General features: G+C 45.8%; 1 protein-coding gene across 3 annotated transcripts in view; it reads right to left on the bottom strand.

Moving 5' to 3' along the window:
- Positions 1–6,078, bottom strand: part of CFAP36 (cilia and flagella associated protein 36) — a 56,881-nt gene extending 50,803 nt beyond the window's left edge. For 2 of the 3 annotated variants that reach the window (XM_075925507.2, XM_075925508.2), the window contains exon 1: positions 5,849–6,078. In XM_075925507.2, coding sequence (XP_075781622.2) covers positions 5,849–5,963 — 115 coding nt within the window. In that variant the 5' untranslated portion in view covers positions 5,964–6,078. The remainder of the gene's footprint in view (positions 1–5,848) is intronic. The other variant, XM_089777518.1, reaches the window with a different exon arrangement.
- Between the last annotated feature and the right edge of the window lie 14,086 nt (positions 6,079–20,164).

Below are 20,164 nucleotides of genomic sequence, written 5' to 3'. Positions count from 1 at the left end.
ACCTAAGACTGCAGGGTTTTTTTTCCCACTCTTTTTTTCCAAGCTGTCTCATGGTAAAAGAGCTTGGGGGTACCCCTCTGGAAGAAGTTCAAGTGCGTTCTTCCTGGGTTCAAGAAGACAGGCATTTTTTTTTGTTTCACAAGGTGGCAACTACCTCCCATGGCTAGGAGATCTATGGAGCTTTTAAGCAGAAGCCTATAGAGGCAAAGTATTTTTAAGGTGTCTTAATGGCCCCCCTCCTTGTGCACTCAAAGTGCCAGAGTGGGGAACAGTCTAGACAGAGCCTAATCAGCTCTATCTTTAAACAGAAGAGGAGGCAGATCAAGTAGTACCTGAGAGTCTTAGGCAGAACTCACACCTCCAAGCCAAATATAAATTACTTTTAATGAATCTGTAGCCGTGTAAAACCTGCAAAAAGCAGTAAAACCTTTTTTAGTCCTCTAAAGCTTAACTTTTGACAAACTACTTTCATCAACTCATGACTCTAACATGAATAATAAAAGTGTCAACTATCAAAGCAAATGTACAGTAATTCCTCATTTAACACTACAGATGCGTTTCTGAAAATGTTCGTGCTAAGTGAAAATGTGCTATGTGGGGTCAATTTTCCCAATAAAAATAATGAAAAAGGTGGGAGTTGCATTTCAGGTAGTGGTGGTGGCAAAGTCAATTTTTTGTTGGTGCTGGGTCATCAACGTCAACATTACCTATCTAGCAACACAAGATAACTAGCAACACAAGTTGCCGCTGTTTGTTAAAACACAAAGATAAACACGAGTGAGCGGAGAAGTGCTGTGACCACGTGTATTCATTCGCTCATGCGTATTACCACTGTTTTCACCAACTTATACTGCCGTGCGAAGTAGTCTGCCACTTGATTATTTTTGTGTTATTTCAGGGACAGTAGTGTTATTCAAAAAACGTTCCCCCCCAAAAAATCATGCTATTGCGAAAACATGTTAAGTGGGCACGTGTTAAACAAGTTGGCTACGTCTACACTGGCCCCTTTTCCGGAAGGGGCATGTAAATTTCACTAGTCGTCGTAGGGAAATCCGCGGGGGATTTAAATATCCCCCGCGGCATTTAAATAAAAATGTCCGCCGCTTTTTTCCGGCTTTTAAAAAAGCCGGAAAAGAGCGTCTAGACTGGCCCCGATCCTCCGGAAAAAGTGCCCTTTTCCGGAGGCTCTTATTCTTACTTTACTTTTATTTAAATGCCGCGGGGGATATTTAAATCCCCCGCGGATTTCCCTACGACGACTAGTGAAATTTACATGCCCCTTTTCCGGAAAAGGGGCCAGTGTAGACGTAGCCGTTATTACTGTATCTTCTTTTCATAAATGTCAAGGCAGTTCTAAGCTTTACAACGCCACACTCCACTACTTATGTTTCCATGCAAACCTTAAAATCCCTCTTTATCAGATACCATGCTCTGCTGGAAGCACAGCGCTGAGTCACTAGGGACTAAGACTCGCAGAGACATTTCAGTGAAGTGTTGCTACCTGGACGCAGATTTAAGTAGGGCAGTGTTTCCCAATTGGTGCTCTGCGGAACCCTGGGGTTCTGCAGAGCACAACGAGGGGTTCCGCGAGGAGCCAGCGCTCCCCCGCCCCCTCTGAAAAAGAGAGAGAGAGAGCCGGCTAGCCAGCAGAGGAGTGGGCGGCGAGTTTTGTGGTGCCCACGCTCCAGCAATATTTGGAGCTGGAACGGGTCTCGACCCCCCCGCGCGTGTCCTCCCACCCCGGCCCCAGAGCGTCTCTCCCCCGTCCCCGGACCCGTCCCTGCCCAACCTTCCTTGAGCTCTTCCTTGCTGGCTGCTGCTGCCAGTGAGTGGAGAGACACCCGGACGTCACGTAACGTCACAGCGCGGGATTTTAAACTTGCTGGGCGCTGTGATGTGCCGCATGGCTGAGTTGCGGGTTTGGAGTCCGGGGACAGAGCGCAGACTCCGGCCCCACAAAGTAGAAGGTAGAAGGTACGGGAGAGGGGGAAGGGAAGGAGAAGGGGAGAGAGAGGGGAGGTGAGGGAAAGGGGAAGGGCTGGGAGAGGAAGGTGCTTGTGCGGAGGGGAAGGGGAAGGCACCAAAGGGACAGGGGTGGAGGAGAGACAAATGCCAGGGGGCCAAGCGCAGACAATGAGGAAACGGGCAGGAGGGGAGGTGTTAGTGGGAGGGGGGACAGGGTGATGCTGGCAGAGGAGAGGGTAAGGGCATTGGGGGCTAAAGGGGTGAGGGGAGATGCTGGGAGAAGGCTTGAAAGAAGGGGTGGGCATCAGGAAGGCTGGGATGGAGCAAGTCATGTGAGAGGGCACAGGGGCATGAGGGGAATGGGGGCAGAGGGTGTTGAGGGGTGGGCATCAGGGAAAAATGGAGCGAAGGGGGAGGCACCAGGAGGGTGCAGGGGTAAGGGAAGGTGCAGGTGCCAAGCGATTCTGGGGGTGAAGCAGAAGGGTACCTGCAGGGGAGGGACCACCATCAGAGGAGAGATGCAGGGCAGGTTTGTAGAGGGAGGCGTTAGAAGAGGGGATGAGGAGGGGTAGCTCACATGATCAGAGTGGGGCTACTGGAGAAGTGGGCACAGGGAGGAGAGAAGGGCTGGTAGAGGGAGGCAGGTTGCAGGAGGGCTGAGAACAGTGAGAAGAGCAGGAGTCAGGACAGCAGAGGAGGGTGAGGAGTGGGGAGGCAGCAGGCACCAGGGGAGCTGACATGGCAGCAGAGGGAAAAGGTAGAGGTTTAAAAATATTTATTAATAACTTGGGTGGCACATCCAAACAAGCCATATGAACTCAATACTGGTGCACAACACAAAATTCTCTTAGGCTATGTCTACACTGGTTGTTTCTTGCGTAAGAATATCTTGGGCAAGTGTTCTTGTACAAGAACACATCCACTCTTCCATGTATGAGCTGTGCTTTTGCACAAGAGCACCGATGGCAGTTTGGACACTCTCTTGCCCAAAAAAGTGCCGATGGCCATTTTAGCCATAGGGCTTTCTTGCTCAAGAAATTCATGTTGCCTATCTACACTGGCCTCTTGCGCAAGAATAGTTGCTCAAAAGGGCTTATTCCTGAGTGGGAGCATCGTAGTTCTTGCGGAAGAAGCCCTGATTTCATACATGTGAACGTTAGTGTACTTGCGCAAGAACACACGGCCAGTGTAGACAGGCAGCAAATTTTTGTGCAAGACCGGCCGCTTTGGCACAAGATCGTGCCAGTGTAGACACAGCCAAGGGGAGGGAGGAAGGCAAGGACAGGAAATCAGCACTGGCTCAGCATGTCTACACGGTTTGGGGGAAGGTGCAGGGAAATTGAGCTCAGCTGGGTTGCAGAGTGGAGAGGTCTGGGGAGCTGGGTTAGGGTGGGGTGGGGGTATGTGGAGCTCAGAGCTCAGTTTGACTGCAGGCAGAGGGAAGTGCTGGGAACCGGGGCTAGACTCAAGGGGAGGGAGGGACAGGGAATCGGCTCTTGGCTCAGCAGTTTTGTGGGGCTTGGAGGAGGTGCAGGGAAATTGGTCTCAGCTGTGCTGTGGGGGAAGCATGCTGGGAACCAGTGCAGGGCTCAGCTGGGCTGAGGTGGATGGGGGAGGGCATACAGAACAGACAGGCAGCTCAGCTGGCTGTGAGGGGCTGCAGGGAACTGGTGCTGCACTCCCTTGGATTGTGAGGGATGGTTTCAGGGGAAGTGCAGGGAACCAGCAGGGGTGGGCAGCTTAGTTCAGTTGCAGGGGATAGAGGTGCAAAGAAGCCTAGTTGGGAAGGGAGGGGGGGAGAGAAACCAGGAGCCCTGAAATGACCTCCCCTGGTCCAAAAAATCCTCATCTGGGACCAGTCAGGTCTAGAGGGTGCCAGATCAGGGAGGTCCAACTCCTACCCAAGTCCCCTCCTCGCACCCTCCCTTGTAGCCAGACACCCTACATCCAGCCTGCTTCAGCACCCTACCTACCACGCAGACCTTGTCCCCTTCTGCCCCCCAGCTCCCTCCCAGATCCTGCACCCCATCCCAATCCCGCTCCTTTGCAGCCCTGTCATCCACCCTAACACCGCCCTGGCCCCAGCACCTTGCCTCACACCCCAGGACTCAGCACCGCCCCGGCCCTGGCCCCAGCCCCAGCACCCTGCCATCCACGCTAGCACCCAGCAGCACCCTGTTCCTTGTCCCAGCATCCTGCCAGTCACCCTAGTGCCCAGCAGGACCATGTACGTGACCCCAGCACCCTGCCACCTGGGCCAGCATCCTTCCACCCAGCAGCACCCTCTCTTCAGCCCCAGCACTCAGTCCCCTACCCTCACCAGCACATTTGGGACATTAGTGAGACATGGGGGGGTTTTGGAGGAGCTTTTTTTTGTTTTTTTGCATCTCACTTGTGTGGCCCCAACTGACTTTTCTGTGGGTCAGTGACCTTTGACTCAAAACAGGTTCCTCACCCCTCTCATATCTAAAGACAATGCTAAAACCTTTTGAGTTTGACATATTTTATTTAAAAATTAAGCCAGGCCAACAAGCCCCCAATTGAGACCAAATCCCCATTTCACTGCAGCATCATAACACTCCTGCACCACCTGACCCCAAATCTGAGCCTATCATACACTGGAATCCCCGTCCTGAGCCTCTTACATCCCCAAACTCCTGCATCCCCACATCCTCAGTCTTCTGCCACAACATTCCTCCACCATCCACACATCACAAATCTGTGTCCTGAGCCATAGAACTGGAAGAGACCTCAGAAGGTCATCAAGTCCAGGCCCCTGCTCTAGGCAGGACCAATTCCAATTATATCAACCCGGCCAGGGCTTTGTCAAGCCGAGACTTAAACACCTCTAGGGATGGAGACTCCACTACTTCCCTAGGTAACCCATTCCAGTGCTTCACTACCCTCCTAGTGAAATAGTTTTCCTAATATCCAACCTGGACCTCTCCCACCACAACTTGAGAGCCCATCATACTCACAACCTTATTGCCCTGAGTCCCTCACATATCCAGCCCAAACTCCTGCACCCTCACATGCACAAGCCCTGGCTTGCTCAGCACCCCAACTTTCCACCTGAACCCAACACTCCCCAGCCTAGAGCCCCCTCCCTGAGCCAACAGCCCCTTCTCCTGCATCCAAATTCCCTCCCAGAGCTTGTACTTCTCACCCCTTCCCACACCCAAATCCCTCATTCCCACCCCACACCTCACTCTCATTAGGTTGAGACAAGTATAAGGGCTGGAGATAGCAAGTGATGGAGAGGAGGGGAACAGAGCAGCTGAGGCCTCACAGAAGGGAGATGGGGGGTGTGTGTCTTGGGGAAGGAATGTGATTTTCATGAATTGGTGGGTCCCTCTCCTCCCCCGCGCCCTACCTTTTTTTTTTTTTTTTTTTTTTTTTTTTTGCTTGACTAGCCATGGGGTTCCTCAAAATTCTGAAAAGGGTTCCTCGGCCAAATAAAATTGGGAAACACTGAAGCAGGGGTTTAGTGCTCTCTGAGCAGCCCCTCGGAGAAGGACGGTGCGCCCCCAGCGGCCACTGACCCCAGCAGACTGAGGGCCCACGGACACGTCTCTCTCTCCCCTCCCAACAGTGGTGACAGAGCGCGGGGGAGGTGGCGCTGCTGTGGCCGGCCGGCCGGTCCTCCACTCCAGAATCTGGTGGGGCGGCGCTGACGCCAGAAGAGGCGCTAAGGTCTGGAGGGAGCAGGGGGCGGTAGCTGCACCTGCCCTCGCGCTCCGGGGTTCAAGCCGAGGCTGACCGGAAGGAGCCTGGTTCAGGGCCTGGCAACGGGCGCCGAGCGTCTCTCCACGGGCCTAGCAACGCCCTGCGCAGCAGCGGGAGGGGGCGAGCAGGCGGACAGGCTCCCGCCCCAGCTTCTCACCCGCGCACTTCTGCTCCATGAACTCCAGGATGGGGGTGGACCAGGCGGGCCCGCGCAGGAAGCCGGCGATGCTGTCCACCACCCACTCCACGTCCGCCTCCCTCTCCGCCGCCATCGAGGTCGGGCTGCGGCGGCGGTTAGGGCGCTACTAGCTCTCTGGCGCAGCTCTCGTCACACAGGGAGCGCGCGCGCCCCGCGGAGCATTCGGTCCGCTCGCGCGCGCGCGCGCTCTCTCCCTGCCGCGATGCAGGTGTGAAGCGCGCGGCAGCGGCGTCACCCGGGCACGGGCCAGGTGGTGGGGGAGAGGCGCGTGGGGGCGGGGCCGCGGCCGGGCCGTTCTGGCCTTCGGCTGCGAGGCCTCGCGCTGTCGCTGGGGGCGCGCGCGGCAGCTCGCGGCCTGGAGAATGGAGAAGCGTTTGAGCCCCGTTGCGGGGTCCTGCTCCTGCTCCTGGGCTGCAAACAGCCGTGCGACGTCCTGCCCTTGGCTGTCGCCTCCTGGGCCCGGGGAGGAATTTCCCCCTGCTCTAGGCTCTTTTGCAGCTGGATTGAACAGCCCCTGAACCTGGAGCTGCTGCAGCACGATAGTTACGCTGGGCGACCCCCCTAGCGCGCTGGTATAGCGCAGCATCCACAGCCCCATACCCCGGGAAGAGGTGAGCCGTAGTGGCGCATTTCTGGGAAGAGGTAGCTCCGTGCGGTAGCTACCGGCTGGTGCAACCCTTCCCAGTGCTGTGGAGACAGGCTCCAAATACTCTGAGGCTATTTACCTCGTCCCAGCCCTCTGAGATCTGTTTCCATCCCCATTTTCTAAATGCTGTTGTAGTAAAATATAGTAAAGACTATGTGTGCTTCTTCCCCCTTCCATTACTTAAGCTTGAAACAGCACATATCATTTAGCTAATTGCGCATGTTTTAGAAGCTGAAGTAAAAAGGGGAACTAGCTGTTTAGACCCATTTCTCAAGGACTGGAGTACAGGTATTACTTGAGTTAGGGAAATTTGCTAATTGCTATTGCTTAAGTAAGCTGTACTGGTGGTTGTTACTGAATGGAATAGAGTTGAAATATGCTAACCAATAACGTGGCAACACGAAGCTAAGGTAACAAATCAAGACGTGCCAAGTTAGATAAGAAAGTTAAAGAAAGTATAAAAAGGATGCTTAGCCTACGCTCAGGGTCGGCTCTGCTTTGAACATTGAGTTCCTTAGCCGTACCTTGGTTGCAACCAATAAACTTGAGTTGGACCCAGCCTGAAAGTGTGACTCTCTTCTTGGGGTAAATCAGACTAGCCTCCAAGGGGACGAAACCAGAAATTTATGCAACACTGTATCGGAGTAGCAGCAATCAGCTGTCCATAAGATACCCATGAGAGGGCTTTTAAGAGACTTTCTATATTGCTTAATAGCAAGTATAACTTTGGAGCTGTACCCTTTTTAAGCATTTGTGAGAAATAACAAAAACCGAGATGGAGATAATCTGGTTCACAGAAATTATCACCTCTGATTCCAGTATTTTGCTACTGTCCCATGCTGTTCTAGAATTTACATGAGTGACTGACAACATGCAAGTACTTAAAAAACACGAATATTCTAGCAGCACCTTAAAGACTAACAGGACATGTAGATGGTATAATGAGCTTTGGTGGGTACAACCCACTTCTTCAGCTTCTACCTGTTTTGTTAGTCTTTAAGGTGCTACTAGACTATTTTTAAGTTTTTCCAGTTACAGACTAATTTGGCTACCCCCTGAAGCTTTTGTACATGCAAGTAGTTGTACTGGGAAAACTTAACTACAGGATGATACATTCTTCTGTCTTTATTAGGATGCCTAAACTCTGATGAATTTTAATTATAAGTGGCTTTTTTACAACAGCACAATGTGAAAGATCAGAATAAACAAGCTACCCAACAATTACTACAGTACACTATCTAGGGGATATTAATCAAAGCCCTCAAGTAAATAACAAATTGAAAAGATTAATTTATTTAAACCTGGAAACAAAGTTTCGTCCAACTCGAATCATTTTCATTGTATTGATCTTACACAGAGATTAACATAACTAAACCTTGGCAATATAATCTGAGACAAATGTAGCTGCCTACATTTCAAATGATGAAAAAACTAACAAATTAGAAGATTTGTTCAAGGCATATATGTTGCTATTCTGCAGTCAGGTGTTGTGTACTAAATAATTGGTCCCAGATGAGACCATTTCAGAAATGGAAGACTTTGCTGAGTAAATTGAATCTACTATGCCAGATCTATGCTACAGACATATAGTAGTATAACTATATCACCCAGAGCTGTGAAAAATCCACACCTCTGAGCGACATACGTTATACTGACCTTAACCCCCTATGTAGACAGCACTATACTTCTCCCACAGACATAGCTACTGCCTCTTGAGGAGGTGGATTAATACGCAGACTGGAGAGCTCTCCCTTCAGCATAGGAGTATCTTCACTGAAGCACTTCACTGCTTCTGTGTAGCTGCGCAACTACCTGGCAACAGTCAGCAACACCCATCAAAGGACACTTTGTTTCAGTCTGTTCCCCCCAGGTTCTCTTAAACCACATCCACCTGCAACCCAACTAATGCCCTTCTGATATTTTTGTCTTCTCAATAGAAACAGTCATTCTATGTAGGTAGGCAGACCTCTTAGAACCCATACAGCACAGACAAGCCTTGGATGGTATGCAAGTAGGTGGTATGCTCTTGGTCGATGAAATACAGAGAGAGTTATTCATGAGTGGGAACCTATACCCAGATAAGAAACTCTCCTTACTGTGTGATATCTTTTGTTTCTGCCATCATTTTGTATCTTTTGGTCTCTTTCGCTCTTGCATCTACCTTTTCCTTGATTATGTTTATGTTACTATGTATTTACACGCTATTCTTGGTGAAGCGTGCATTGTTAAATTCTAACCAATCCACAGTTTGTGTCCCACTCTAGGTCTGAGTACACTGTAGCACTGTTTCTTCCTTTAGTCTCTGAGACTCAAGAACCTCATAGTGCCAACTGCCAAGAGAAACAGGGTGCCCACATAAGGATTACAAGGATCTCCAGACTCTGATGTGTACATTCTAGCTCCCCAAGAATGTCATGCAAGGTCTCTCATAAAAGCTGGCTTTACACTGGTCATCAATATAACTGTGAAACAAATGTACAGATGTTGTGTAAGGAGTTGTGTATATCTATACACTTTGGCTACGTCTAGAATGGCATGATTTTCCGCAAATGCTTTTAACGGAAAAGTTTTTCCGTTAAAAGCATTTGCGGAAAAGAGCGTCTAGATTGGCACGGACGCTTTTCCGCAAAAGCACTTTTTGCGGAAAAGCGTCTGTGCCAATCTAGACGCAGTTTTGCGCAAGAAAGCCCCGATCGCCATTTTTGCGATCGGGGCTAATTTGCGCAAAACAATACCACGTTGTCTACACTGGCCCTCTTGCGCAAAAGCATTTGCGCAAGAGGGCTTTTGCCCAAACGGGAGCAGCATAGTATTTCCACGAGAACACTGACAATCTTACATGAGATCATCAGTGTTCTTGCGTGAATTCAAGCGGCCAGTGTAGACAGCTGGCAAGTTTTTCCGCAAAAGCAGTTGCTTTTGCAGAAAAACTTGCCAGTCTAGACGCAGTCTTTCTGTTGTTAGGACCTGTGTCTAGGGACTGATCACCAGCAAAGATAAACAAGTTTTTTGATGCACAAGAATTGTTTATCTAGTTGACTATTTACATATAAATTAAATATTGTATTGTTCACAGTGGACAGATCAAAGGCTTATACAAGTGTATTTAGGGGCAAAGAAGACACTCCGTCATCCTTATTATGATGTGAATTGACTGCAGATTTTACTTCATGAAAGAGAGATTTCAAGGAGGATTTGTTGAAAACGCTGGTAAGAATGTAGGGTGAAAAGCCTCTTTAGACAAGAGGAAAACTTAGTTTAGTCTCTAGAAAGCATGATGTGATTTTGTTTTGTTTGTAATCATTTGTTTCTAATATTCTTTCTGTTGTTGAATCTCTGTTCTTTGATAAAAAATATATTTTTGATAATAAACATGTCTTAAGTGCTGTGATGTTAAGCAAAGTTATGGCCCTGAGTTGAATATTAGAAGCTGACATGCACTGTTTCTTTGGGAAAAGCAGGCCAGGCATTTCTGTGAGTGATCAGTGGATAGGTGGCTAGACAATGCGTGGAATGCTCTTGGAGGCCTTGAAGGTTGGCATTAATCTATTGCTACCTGTCTGAGAAACTGAGGCCTGAAAGACAGTGCTTGTATTGGCAGCAGCTGATGGATTCAGGGAGCGGTTCCACAGCAAAGACAGATAAGAATTCCTCATACTAAGGGCAAATGAGGGTGAGGTAACTCACAACCTCTCTGGCACAGCTGAATACAGCCTCTTTGTCTGTTACCCCTTACATAAATGAGTCGATGCTGCCCAGCTTCTCTAGGTCCCCAGGACGATGCTGACCACTCACACTTTTCAGTAACTTAAGCATACCTATCTAAATAGCATGCCTATCCATCATGAATGGGCGGGGTTCTACCCTTTTCTCGACATCCCAGCAATTCAGTTAACTAAATTGCCTGTAAGAGTTAAACCCAGAGACAGTGAGTACTTGAGAGTCTCCAGAAACTGTGGACAGGGGAGCCAGGAGAGCCAGTGAAAACAGTGTTAGTTTTGAATTGAAGTAGGACCTTCCCTGCTGCAGTCTTTGTGTGATCTGAGCTGAGGGAGATGAGTTAAGCTAGGAACAAGGCATGGAATTTCCAGTGATATCTATGCCTTGGGGAAAGACTAAACTTTGGAACAACAGAGGTGTGTATAGAACAGGGTAGGGATGTTAAATTTTGATTAATCGGCTAATTGAGGAGTCAAATGGAATTTCCATCAGCTACTCGATTAGTCGATAAGGAGGGTGCTCACTATCCTGCTGCGCCTCTGCCTTTGAAATGTACAAGAACCATCCTCTTCAAAGGAAGAGGCAAAACAGTCCCCGCTTGCATGGGTCTCTACTGCTGTGCCTCTCTTTTTAAAATGTACAGGAGGGCTTATCGGGTAGTCGACTATTCGCTTATATCCCTAGACCGGGGACTGTTTAGTCAGATATGTTCAGGTTATTTTATTTATTTTGGAGTTTGTTGAACTCTTCTGTTCTGAGCCCATTTCTCCCTGTTGACTTTTAAAGGAAATCCCAGGAAAGCAATTCTCTGTTTTTAATTTGCTTTTTTTCAGTTTCTCTGTAACACCAAATATGCTTTACCAAGTATGTCGTCTTCATTTTGTTAATAAAATAACCTTTTAAGACTATAATCTGAATCCTGTGTCTTAGAAGGCATTTGGTTTGAATGTGCATGTTTGTGAGACTGAAAGGTCAGCTATTAAGAAATTAGTTTTTCAGGCTCTCTCCAGTGGGAGAGTTAAAGAGCTTGAGAGAATACCCCACAGGAAAAAATTCCCAAATACTTCTTCCTGGGTTCTCAAAGGGATTTTTGTATTTGGGTAGTGGCAGCATACCATCCAAGGTCAGGGAATCTGTGACCGTGGGGAGTTTTTAACCAGAAGCATTTAGTGGCAGGGTATTTTTAAAGTCTTTTGTGCAGCCTCTCCTTCTGCACTCAATGTGCCAGAGAGGGACCAGCCTGAGAGCCATGGATATTTTTAGTGCAAGTCATGGTCAGATCCCAGGCAATAAACAGAAGCCTGGGATCTTAATGGAAGCCTGTGACATGTTCCTGACTTTCACAAAAATGACCCTGACAAAATGGGGAGATGAGATCAGCACCCACTGCTGCTGGGGATCTCAGATCCTCTGCTGCTGTGGGGAGTGGGAGCTCCAGAGGCCCCTGCCCATGGGGGCTGAGCTGCTCCAGGGTCTCCTCCCCTCCCGTGGCAGCTGGGCATTCAGAGGGTTGCCTGCTGTCAGCTATGGGAGGATCCCCTGCTGCCCACCATGGCTGTACAGTTACAGAAGTTCCCCCATAAGTTATACTCCCTGGAGCTAAGCAGCTTCAAGGTTTCCTCACCTGCTCAGGGGCTGAGAGCTGCAGTCCTAGGAAAAGCGACGAGGAGGTCACTGGTACATTCTCCTGCACATCCACCAACGTAATATATGCCATCATGTGCCAACAATGCCCCACTGCTATATACATCGGCCAAACAGGACAGTCCCTATGTAAAAGAATCAATGGACACAAATCTGATATTAGGAATGGCAACATACAAAAACCTGTAGGGGAACACTTCAATCTTCCTGGACACACAATTGCAGATCTAAAAGTAGCCATCCTGCAGCAAAAAAACTTCAGGACCAGACTTCAAAGAGAAACTGCTGAGCTACAGTTCATCTTTAAGTTTGACACAATCAACTCTGGATTAAACAAAGACTGTGAATGGCTTGCTAACTACAAAAGCAGCTTCTGTTCTCTTGGAATTCACACCTCCAGATCAGCTGCTAGAAGTGGGCCTCATCCTCCTTGATTGGATCCACCTGGTCATCTCCAGCCTGATCCTGGCCTGCATATTTATTCCTGCCTCTGGAAATTTCCACTACATGCATCTGACGAAGTGGGTCTTTGCCCACGAAAGCTTATGCTCCTACACTTCAGTTAGTCTATAAGGTGCCACAGGACTCCTCGTCGCTTTTGCAGATTCAGACTAACACGGCTACCCCTCTGATACTTGAGTCCTAGGAAAGAATATGTCACAGAGGTCAATGGAAGTAATGGATTCTGTAACTTCCATAACCTTGACATAATCATAATAATAATCATTACTTCTAATACAACTCCAACCATGTGGAAACTCTGGGTTAACAGTTTAACTATTTAGGGACACATAATAGTGAAAAGCAAACAGTCATATAGCCTTTGTAAGAATTCCTGCCTTGGCTTCCCTATCACTCTGGAGGTAGTCTGGGTTTTTGGCACAGGAGTCTTCTCTACAGCACATGGCTTCTCTTTGAAATCATGGAGTCTCTTTCCTTCCTTTAGGTCCGCTAGTTTTTGTCTTCCTTGGTCCCTTAATTAAACGGGACCCTCCCTCCTCCATCCCAGCTAAATCTTTTACTTTCTCCTGTCCTAAGCTTTGTCTTCTTTATTCTGAATTAATCACATTAGATTGTCCCACCCCGACCACCAGCTTCCTTTGTTCTATGTGTCTCCAAACCCCAACTTCTGCAGAAAATTTGGTGCAAATTGACTTCTTCCTACTTTCTGCTCTGTCTGGACCAGATCTGTTAATTGCTTAATAGCCCTTAATGGCTGACTGTCTTATTCGAAGAAAAACTTGCAGACTCCATTTCCTCCTTTTCTCCGCCCCTTGGAGAAAGCTATGTCATATTTTATTTTACATTATATGTAAATATCAGAATGTGAAAAATCTTGTTGTTTAGAAGCACAGGAAAGGGTGTCTGGAATGGACAAGTGAAATTAAATGGGAATTTTTGTAATATTTTTATTAAGACTATGTGTGCCTCGGTTTCCCTATATGTTGTTTTGCTACCATGTGGGGGAAAGAAGATTAACTCTGCTTTCACAACAGACCAAAAATATAGGGGTGTAAGTGTTACCAACCTGTCTGAGCAGACTGAATAAGGCATTAAACGGACTAGCCCATGCAGCTAGCACTCAATAAGCCAGAGAGAGAATCGTTTCCCCACCTCTCAGCACTTATGAATTCAGTCTCTGCCTGGAGAGCAAAGGACTAGGAGGTGACCAAGAAGGAATAATAATTGATTTCTGAAAGAGGTTGGCTGCTCTCCATAGAAAGTAACTGAAGAGCCAGAGAGAGAGAGAGAGAGAACACAAAATGAAATCCACTACAAGTTGGCTTGTGAATTGCTCTGCCTTGACCAGAATTAACTATCCTTTAATATTTATCTCTTTATGCTAACATAATGACTTCCAGTGCTTTGTTCCAGTTGACTAATAAGTCTTACTCTATTTGAAAAATTGCTTGGGTGTCCCTACAAATACTGAAGTGCATTGGTAGAGCCTTGCATCTTCAGATATCCACTTTATATCTGTGGCTATCTGCATTCACAGATGTGGATGCAGATATCTGTGGCTCATTTTAGGAGATACAAATGCGGATACAAATTTTGGATGTAGAATCATGTAAGTTTGCAGCTATCTGCGTTGTATATGTGGATGTGGATATTCACGGATCATTTTTTCAGATGCGGATATCAATTTCATATTCACGTAGGGCTCTATTTGTTAGTTCCTGAATAGTGTAAAATACTCTACCAGGAGTCTCTTTTTCAGCAGTTCTCAGACTGTGGATTGGGACCCCAAAATCTGTCGCATCTAGGGATTTGAAAGTGTAGTCATGTAAATGGTTAACCAATGAGCCTAGGCTCCTGGACGGGAAACCAGCTTAAAAGCTGGCTCCCGGTGTGAACCAGCTCCCAGGAAGATGCCTGATACAGAGTCAGCAGCACTGGGTGGTAGGTGGGGAGCTGGTATGCCGAGGGACAAAGGCAGCAGCGGGAGGGGGGTGGGCCGGGGCAGGTGGAGGGATGAGAGCTGGTATGGGAAGCTAGCTCCCTGCACTCACTGACTCCCAGAGAGCCGCCTGCTGCCTATGCTGCTGCCTCTGATACAGAGGCAGCAATGTGGGGCAGCAGACAGGAATTGGTATGCAGAGGGAGCCAGCTTAAAAGATGGAGTCACTTCTCATTCCATCTGAAGATGGCTGTTCGTTCCAGGTTACTGTTTCTATGTAATGTGTCCTGCCCAAGAGACAACCCAGCTGGGAAGACAGTAGTGGCCTTCCCTATGTGCTTCCGACCTGAGCCCAGCTGCCAGGGACAGGAGCTGAATATCCAGGGGGTGGGAGGGCTCAGCAGAAGAACGACAGAGCCCATCCCCTCCGTATCCCAGCAGACCAGGTAGGAATTTGGGCTGTTTAATCCTGCATTCCTCCTTACACATCATTTACTGTGTGGCAGCTCCTGGAGCCAGTGGGCTGCAAAATGCAGTGCAGATAGAGATTCAGTAAACAGTTGGGAGCTGCAGGGAAGGATTGCTGAGTGTAAGGGAGGTGTACCTAGGGAGGCATGACCCAAGTTGCTTGGGGGAGGCCAATCTTTAAATTGTGGCCTCTGCCCGCCCGGCTGTCAGCATGTAGTAGCTGTATCTGCCACTCTCTGAAGCATCTGGTTGTAGTCACAGTCATACAGGGAATTGGACTAGATCCGTGGTGTCCAGCATGCTAGCCATTAGCCACATGTGGCAATTTGGCTGGTTGAGCATGGATAGTTCACTATATTAGTAGCCATCACTGCTTCAGAACTGGTTGGACACCACGGGACTCAAACTTTGTGATACCACAACCCCCCTCTAAGTTGCTCACAACCCCCCAGTAAGTTGCTCGTGACCTCTCCCCCTCCTCCCCCCCGGAGGGTCGGGACCCACAGTTTGAGAAACGTGGCTATAAGTCAATTGTTGTATTATCTATCAGCTTGAAGGGAGATCGGAAACAACATATTCTGAAGAAATACCACACTGACAATGAATACTCAATAGCTAAGTTGTATTCTGTATGATCAGATCTAGGCTTCAAGAAAGGTGCAAGACGTCCACAATATTAGTTAGGCACTAAAAGTTCTACTTTCAATTAAAATAGTATTGATAATATATTAACATTTAACTTGCGGTCTTAGATGGGAAGCAATAGACTTTTTTGTTAACATGAGGACAAAATGAAACATAAGACCAGAAATTAGAGCCTGATGCACTGAAAATAAGAATAAAAATAACTCAGCCATGATTTTTTAGTCCCAGCAGAATGCACAGAAATGTCTTTAAAGAACCACAACAGTGCCTACATTTCAATTCATTTGAGAGAATGGGCCTATACTCTGAAAACAGAAACAAGAATACTTTCTTGTCAAGCAATTACGTTTTAAGTGGCCAGAATTGTTTTCTGCCAGTTAGGTAAGAATATAAAAATACCTTTAGAATACTCTAAAAACATTCTAATAAATTATAGTATATATTGTTCACTGACTTTTTCTGTCAATTTTTTGGTTTATATAACAATAAAGGGGCGGAAGATGTGTGATAGATAAATCGTTACTTGCCAAGGTCTATGCTTTGCGCTGTGCTGAATGCTGTCTGAGAACTTAGCAAATATAATAATAATAATAATGTTTGAGTATTTTAATTAGATGTTGTAGCATATGTTAAATGCTTTCTGATTTTTTCAAGCCTTAATGAGAACACTGGACCAAAGCTCATTTTATTGCCTAGTAATTTTGTGGTACACGTAAAACTATGAGAAATTTAGAAAAGCAACTCAAATCAAAATGGACTTATGTTTACATTAAAATTAATTTGCTTGGGTACACACACTTACAGTAGGTATGTGTGGATTTATTGTACTTCTACTGTGAAACAAAGTACATTCAATCATTTTCCTAACTTACATCAGTGTTGAAAGTTTAGTATTTCCAATGTTTACATTCATTTTCTTCAAATCTTGATTCTATAGCTGTTAGTTTTACTTAATAGGAAAATCAATTAAAAAAAAAGATATTTTCACATTATTTTAATTGAGGCTCTTACAGAAGTGAAGAACCAGCAGTGCCAGGGAGAGCTATTTTAGTTACCTAAGGGTTTGATTATGCTTTTCTTGTTCAAGCATTTCTCCTGCTGATAATGGTATTTTTACCTGAAGAAAGGGCACAGTATAAAGCATAAAAATCTATTCTAGTTAATATAAATTAATTTAAAACATTTTCAAGTTATTTTATTGATATTGTGAAGCCACTACTGCTTGTTGCCTTCATTAGAGGGGGTCTGATTTTGAAGAGCATAATTGTTAACTACGCCATTCAAAAATCTTCTGCCTGTTGTGGTAATATGTGTATTTCTCAACATTTAGCTCTGTCATTGTTACAAATGACTGAAATGTGGAATGCAGTGTAGCCATGTTGGTCCCAGGATGCTAGACAAGGTGGGTGAAGTAATTCATTTTACTGGATCATTTATGGAAGACCAGTATTTTGTTTCATGTCATATCATACTAGAGAGTTTTTTTAAATTAAAATTAGAGATTTTTAAAAAATATTAAGCTAGTTTAAAAGGATATTTCATCTCTATGTATTAAAAATAAACATTTTTTCTAAATAATCCCCGCAAGAGAACAAATTATCCCTTTAAGCATGAAATTTAATTATTATAATCTTAGCTCTGCTCCAACCCTCTCTTAAAGTTAGGCACAATATTTGGTCAGTGACCTGTTTTGGGACCGGCTCTCTTCAATATCTTCATCAACGATTTAGATATTGGCATAGAAAGTACACTTATTAAGTTTGCAGATGATACCAAGATGGGAGGGGTTGTGACTGCTCTGGAGGATAAGGTCATAATTCAAAATGATCTGGATAAATTGGAGAAATGGTCTGAGATAAACAGGATGAAGTTTAATAAAGACAAATGTAAAGTGCTCCACTTAGGAAGGAACAATCAGTTTCACACATACAGAATGGGAAGCGTCTGTCTAGGAAGGAGAACGGCAGAAAGGGATCTAGGGGTTATAGTGGACCACAAGTTGAATATGAGTCAACAGAGTGATGCTGTTGCAAAAAAAGCAAACGTGATTCTGGGATGCATTAACAGGTGTGTTGTGAGCAAGACACGAGAAGTCATTCTTCTGCTCTACTCTGGGCTGGTTAGGCCTCAGTTGGAGTATTGTGTCCAGTTCTGGGCACTGCATTTCAAAAAAGATGTGGAGAAATTGGAGAGGGTCCAGAGAAAAGCAAGAATGATTAAAGGTCTAGAGAACATGACCTATGAAGGAAGGCTGAAAGAATTGGGTTTGTTTAGTTTAGAAAAGAGAAGACTAAAGGGGGACATGATAGCTGTTTTCAGGTATCTAAAAGGGTGTCATAAAGAGGAGGGAGAAAACTTGTTCATCTTGGCCTCTGAGGATAGAACAAGAAGCAATGGGCTTAAACTGCAGCAAGGGAGGTTTAGGTTGGACATTAGGAAATAGTTCCTATCAGGGTTGTCAAACACTGGAATAAATTGCCCAGGGAGGTTATGGAATCCCCATCTCTAGAGATATTTAAGAGTAGGTTAGATAAATCAGGGATGGTCTAGACAGTATTCGGTCCTGCCATGGGGACCTCTCGAGGTCCCTTCCAGTCCTAGTATTCTATGATTCTATGACATAAGAACGGCCGTACTGGGTCAGACCAAAGGTCCATCTAGCCCAGTATCCTGTCTACCGACAATGGCCAGCACCTGGTGCCCCAGAGAGGGTGGACCGAAGACAATGATCAAGCAATTTGTCTCCTGCCATCCTCTCCAGCCTCTGACAAACAGAGGCCAAGGACACCATTTTATCCCCTGGCTAAATAGCCTTTTATGGACCTAACCTCCATGAAATTATCTAGCTTCTCTTTAAACTCTATTATAGTCCTAGCCTTCACAGACTCCTCTGGCAAGGAGTTCCACAGGTTGACTACACGCTGTGTGAAGAAGAACTTTCTTTTATTAGTTTTAAACCTGCTCCCCATTAATTTCATTTGGTGTCCTCTAGTTCTTCTATTTAGGGAACTAATAAATAACTTTTCTTTATCGGCCTCTCTCCACACCACTCATGATTTTATATACCTTTATCATATCCCCCCCTCAGTCTCCTCTTCTTCTAAACTGAAAAGTCCCAGTCGCTTTAACCTCTCCTCATATGGGCAACTAATCATTTTTGTTGCCCTTTTCTGAACCCTTTCCAAGGCCAAAATAGCTTTTTTGAGGTGAGGAGAGACCACATCTGTACACAGTATTCAAGATGTGGGCGTACCATAGTTTTATACAGGGGCAGTAAGATATTCTGGGTCTTATTTTCTATCCCTTTCCCAATAATTCCTAGCATCCTATTTGCCTTTTTGACCACTGCTGCACACTGTGTGGAAGTTTTCAGAGAACTGTCCACGATAACTCCAAGATCTCTTTCCTGATTTGTTGTAACCAAATTAGCCCCCATCATAATGTATGTATAGTTGGGGTTATTTTTCCCGATGTGCATTACTTTACACTTATCCACATTAAATTTCATTTGCCATTTTGTTGCCCAATCACTCAATTTGGTGAGATCTTCTTGGAGTCCCTCACAGTCTGCTTCTGTCTTGACTATCCTAAACAGTTTGGTATCATCTGCAAACTTTACTACCTCACTGCTTACCCCTTTCTCCACATCATTTATGCATAAGTTGAAAAGGATTGGTCCCAGGACTGACCCTTGGGGGACACCACTAGTTACCCCTCTCCATTCTGAAAATTTACCATTTATTCCTACCCTTTGTTTCCTGTCTTTTAACCAGTTCTCAATCCAAGAAAGGACCTTCCCTCTTATCCCATGGCCATGTATTTTACACAAGAGCCTTTGGTGAGGGACCTTGTCAAAGGCTTTCTGAAAATCCAAGTATACTATATCTACTGGAACCCCCTTGTCCGCATGTTTGTTAACCCCTTCAAAGAACTCTAACAGATTAGTAAGAGAGGATTTCCCTTTACAGAAACCATGTTGACTTTTGTCCAACAAATTATGTTCTTCTACATGCTTCACAATTTTATTCTTTACTATTGTTTCAACTAATTTGCCCGGTACTGAAGTTAGACTTACCGGTCTGTAATTGCCAGGATCGCCTCTAGAGCCCTTTTTAAATATTGGTGTCACGTTGGCTACCTTCCAGTCATTAGGTACGGAAGCCGATTTAAAGGATAGGTTACAAACCACAGATAATAGCTCAGCAATTTCCCATTTGAGTTCTTTTAGAACCCTTGGATGAATGCCATCCGTCCCTGAGATTTGTTAACATTAAGCTTTTCTATTTGTTCCAAAACCTCCTCTAATGACACTTCAATCCAGGACAGTTCCTCAGATTCATCACCTACAAAGGACGGTGATGATTCGGGAATCTCCCCAACGTCCTCAGCCGTGAAGACTGAAGCAAAGAAATCATTTAGTTTCTCCGCAATGGCTTTATCGTCCTTGATTGCTCTTTTTATAGCTCGATTATCTAGGGGACCCACAGGTTTTTTAGCAGGCATCCTGCTTCTAATGTACTTAAACATTTTGTTATTTCTTTTTGAGTTTTTGGCTAGCTGTTCCTCAAAATTTTTTTTTTTTTTTGCTTTTCTTATTACATGTTTACACTTGATTTGACAGTGTTTATGTTCCTTTCTATTTATCTCACTAGGATTGGACTTCCACTTCTTATAAGATGCCTTTTTGTCCCTCACTGCTTCTTTTACATGGTCTTTCTTTCTCTTGCTATGTTTTTTAATTTGGGGTATA

This window comes from Pelodiscus sinensis, chromosome 3 (genome assembly GCF_052426305.1).
Source record: "Pelodiscus sinensis isolate ZL-2025 chromosome 3, ASM5242630v1, whole genome shotgun sequence".
NCBI lineage: Eukaryota > Metazoa > Chordata > Testudines > Trionychidae > Pelodiscus > Pelodiscus sinensis.
The sequence above is the reverse complement of the archived record's forward strand: the minus strand, read 5'-3'. Positions and strand labels throughout refer to the sequence as shown.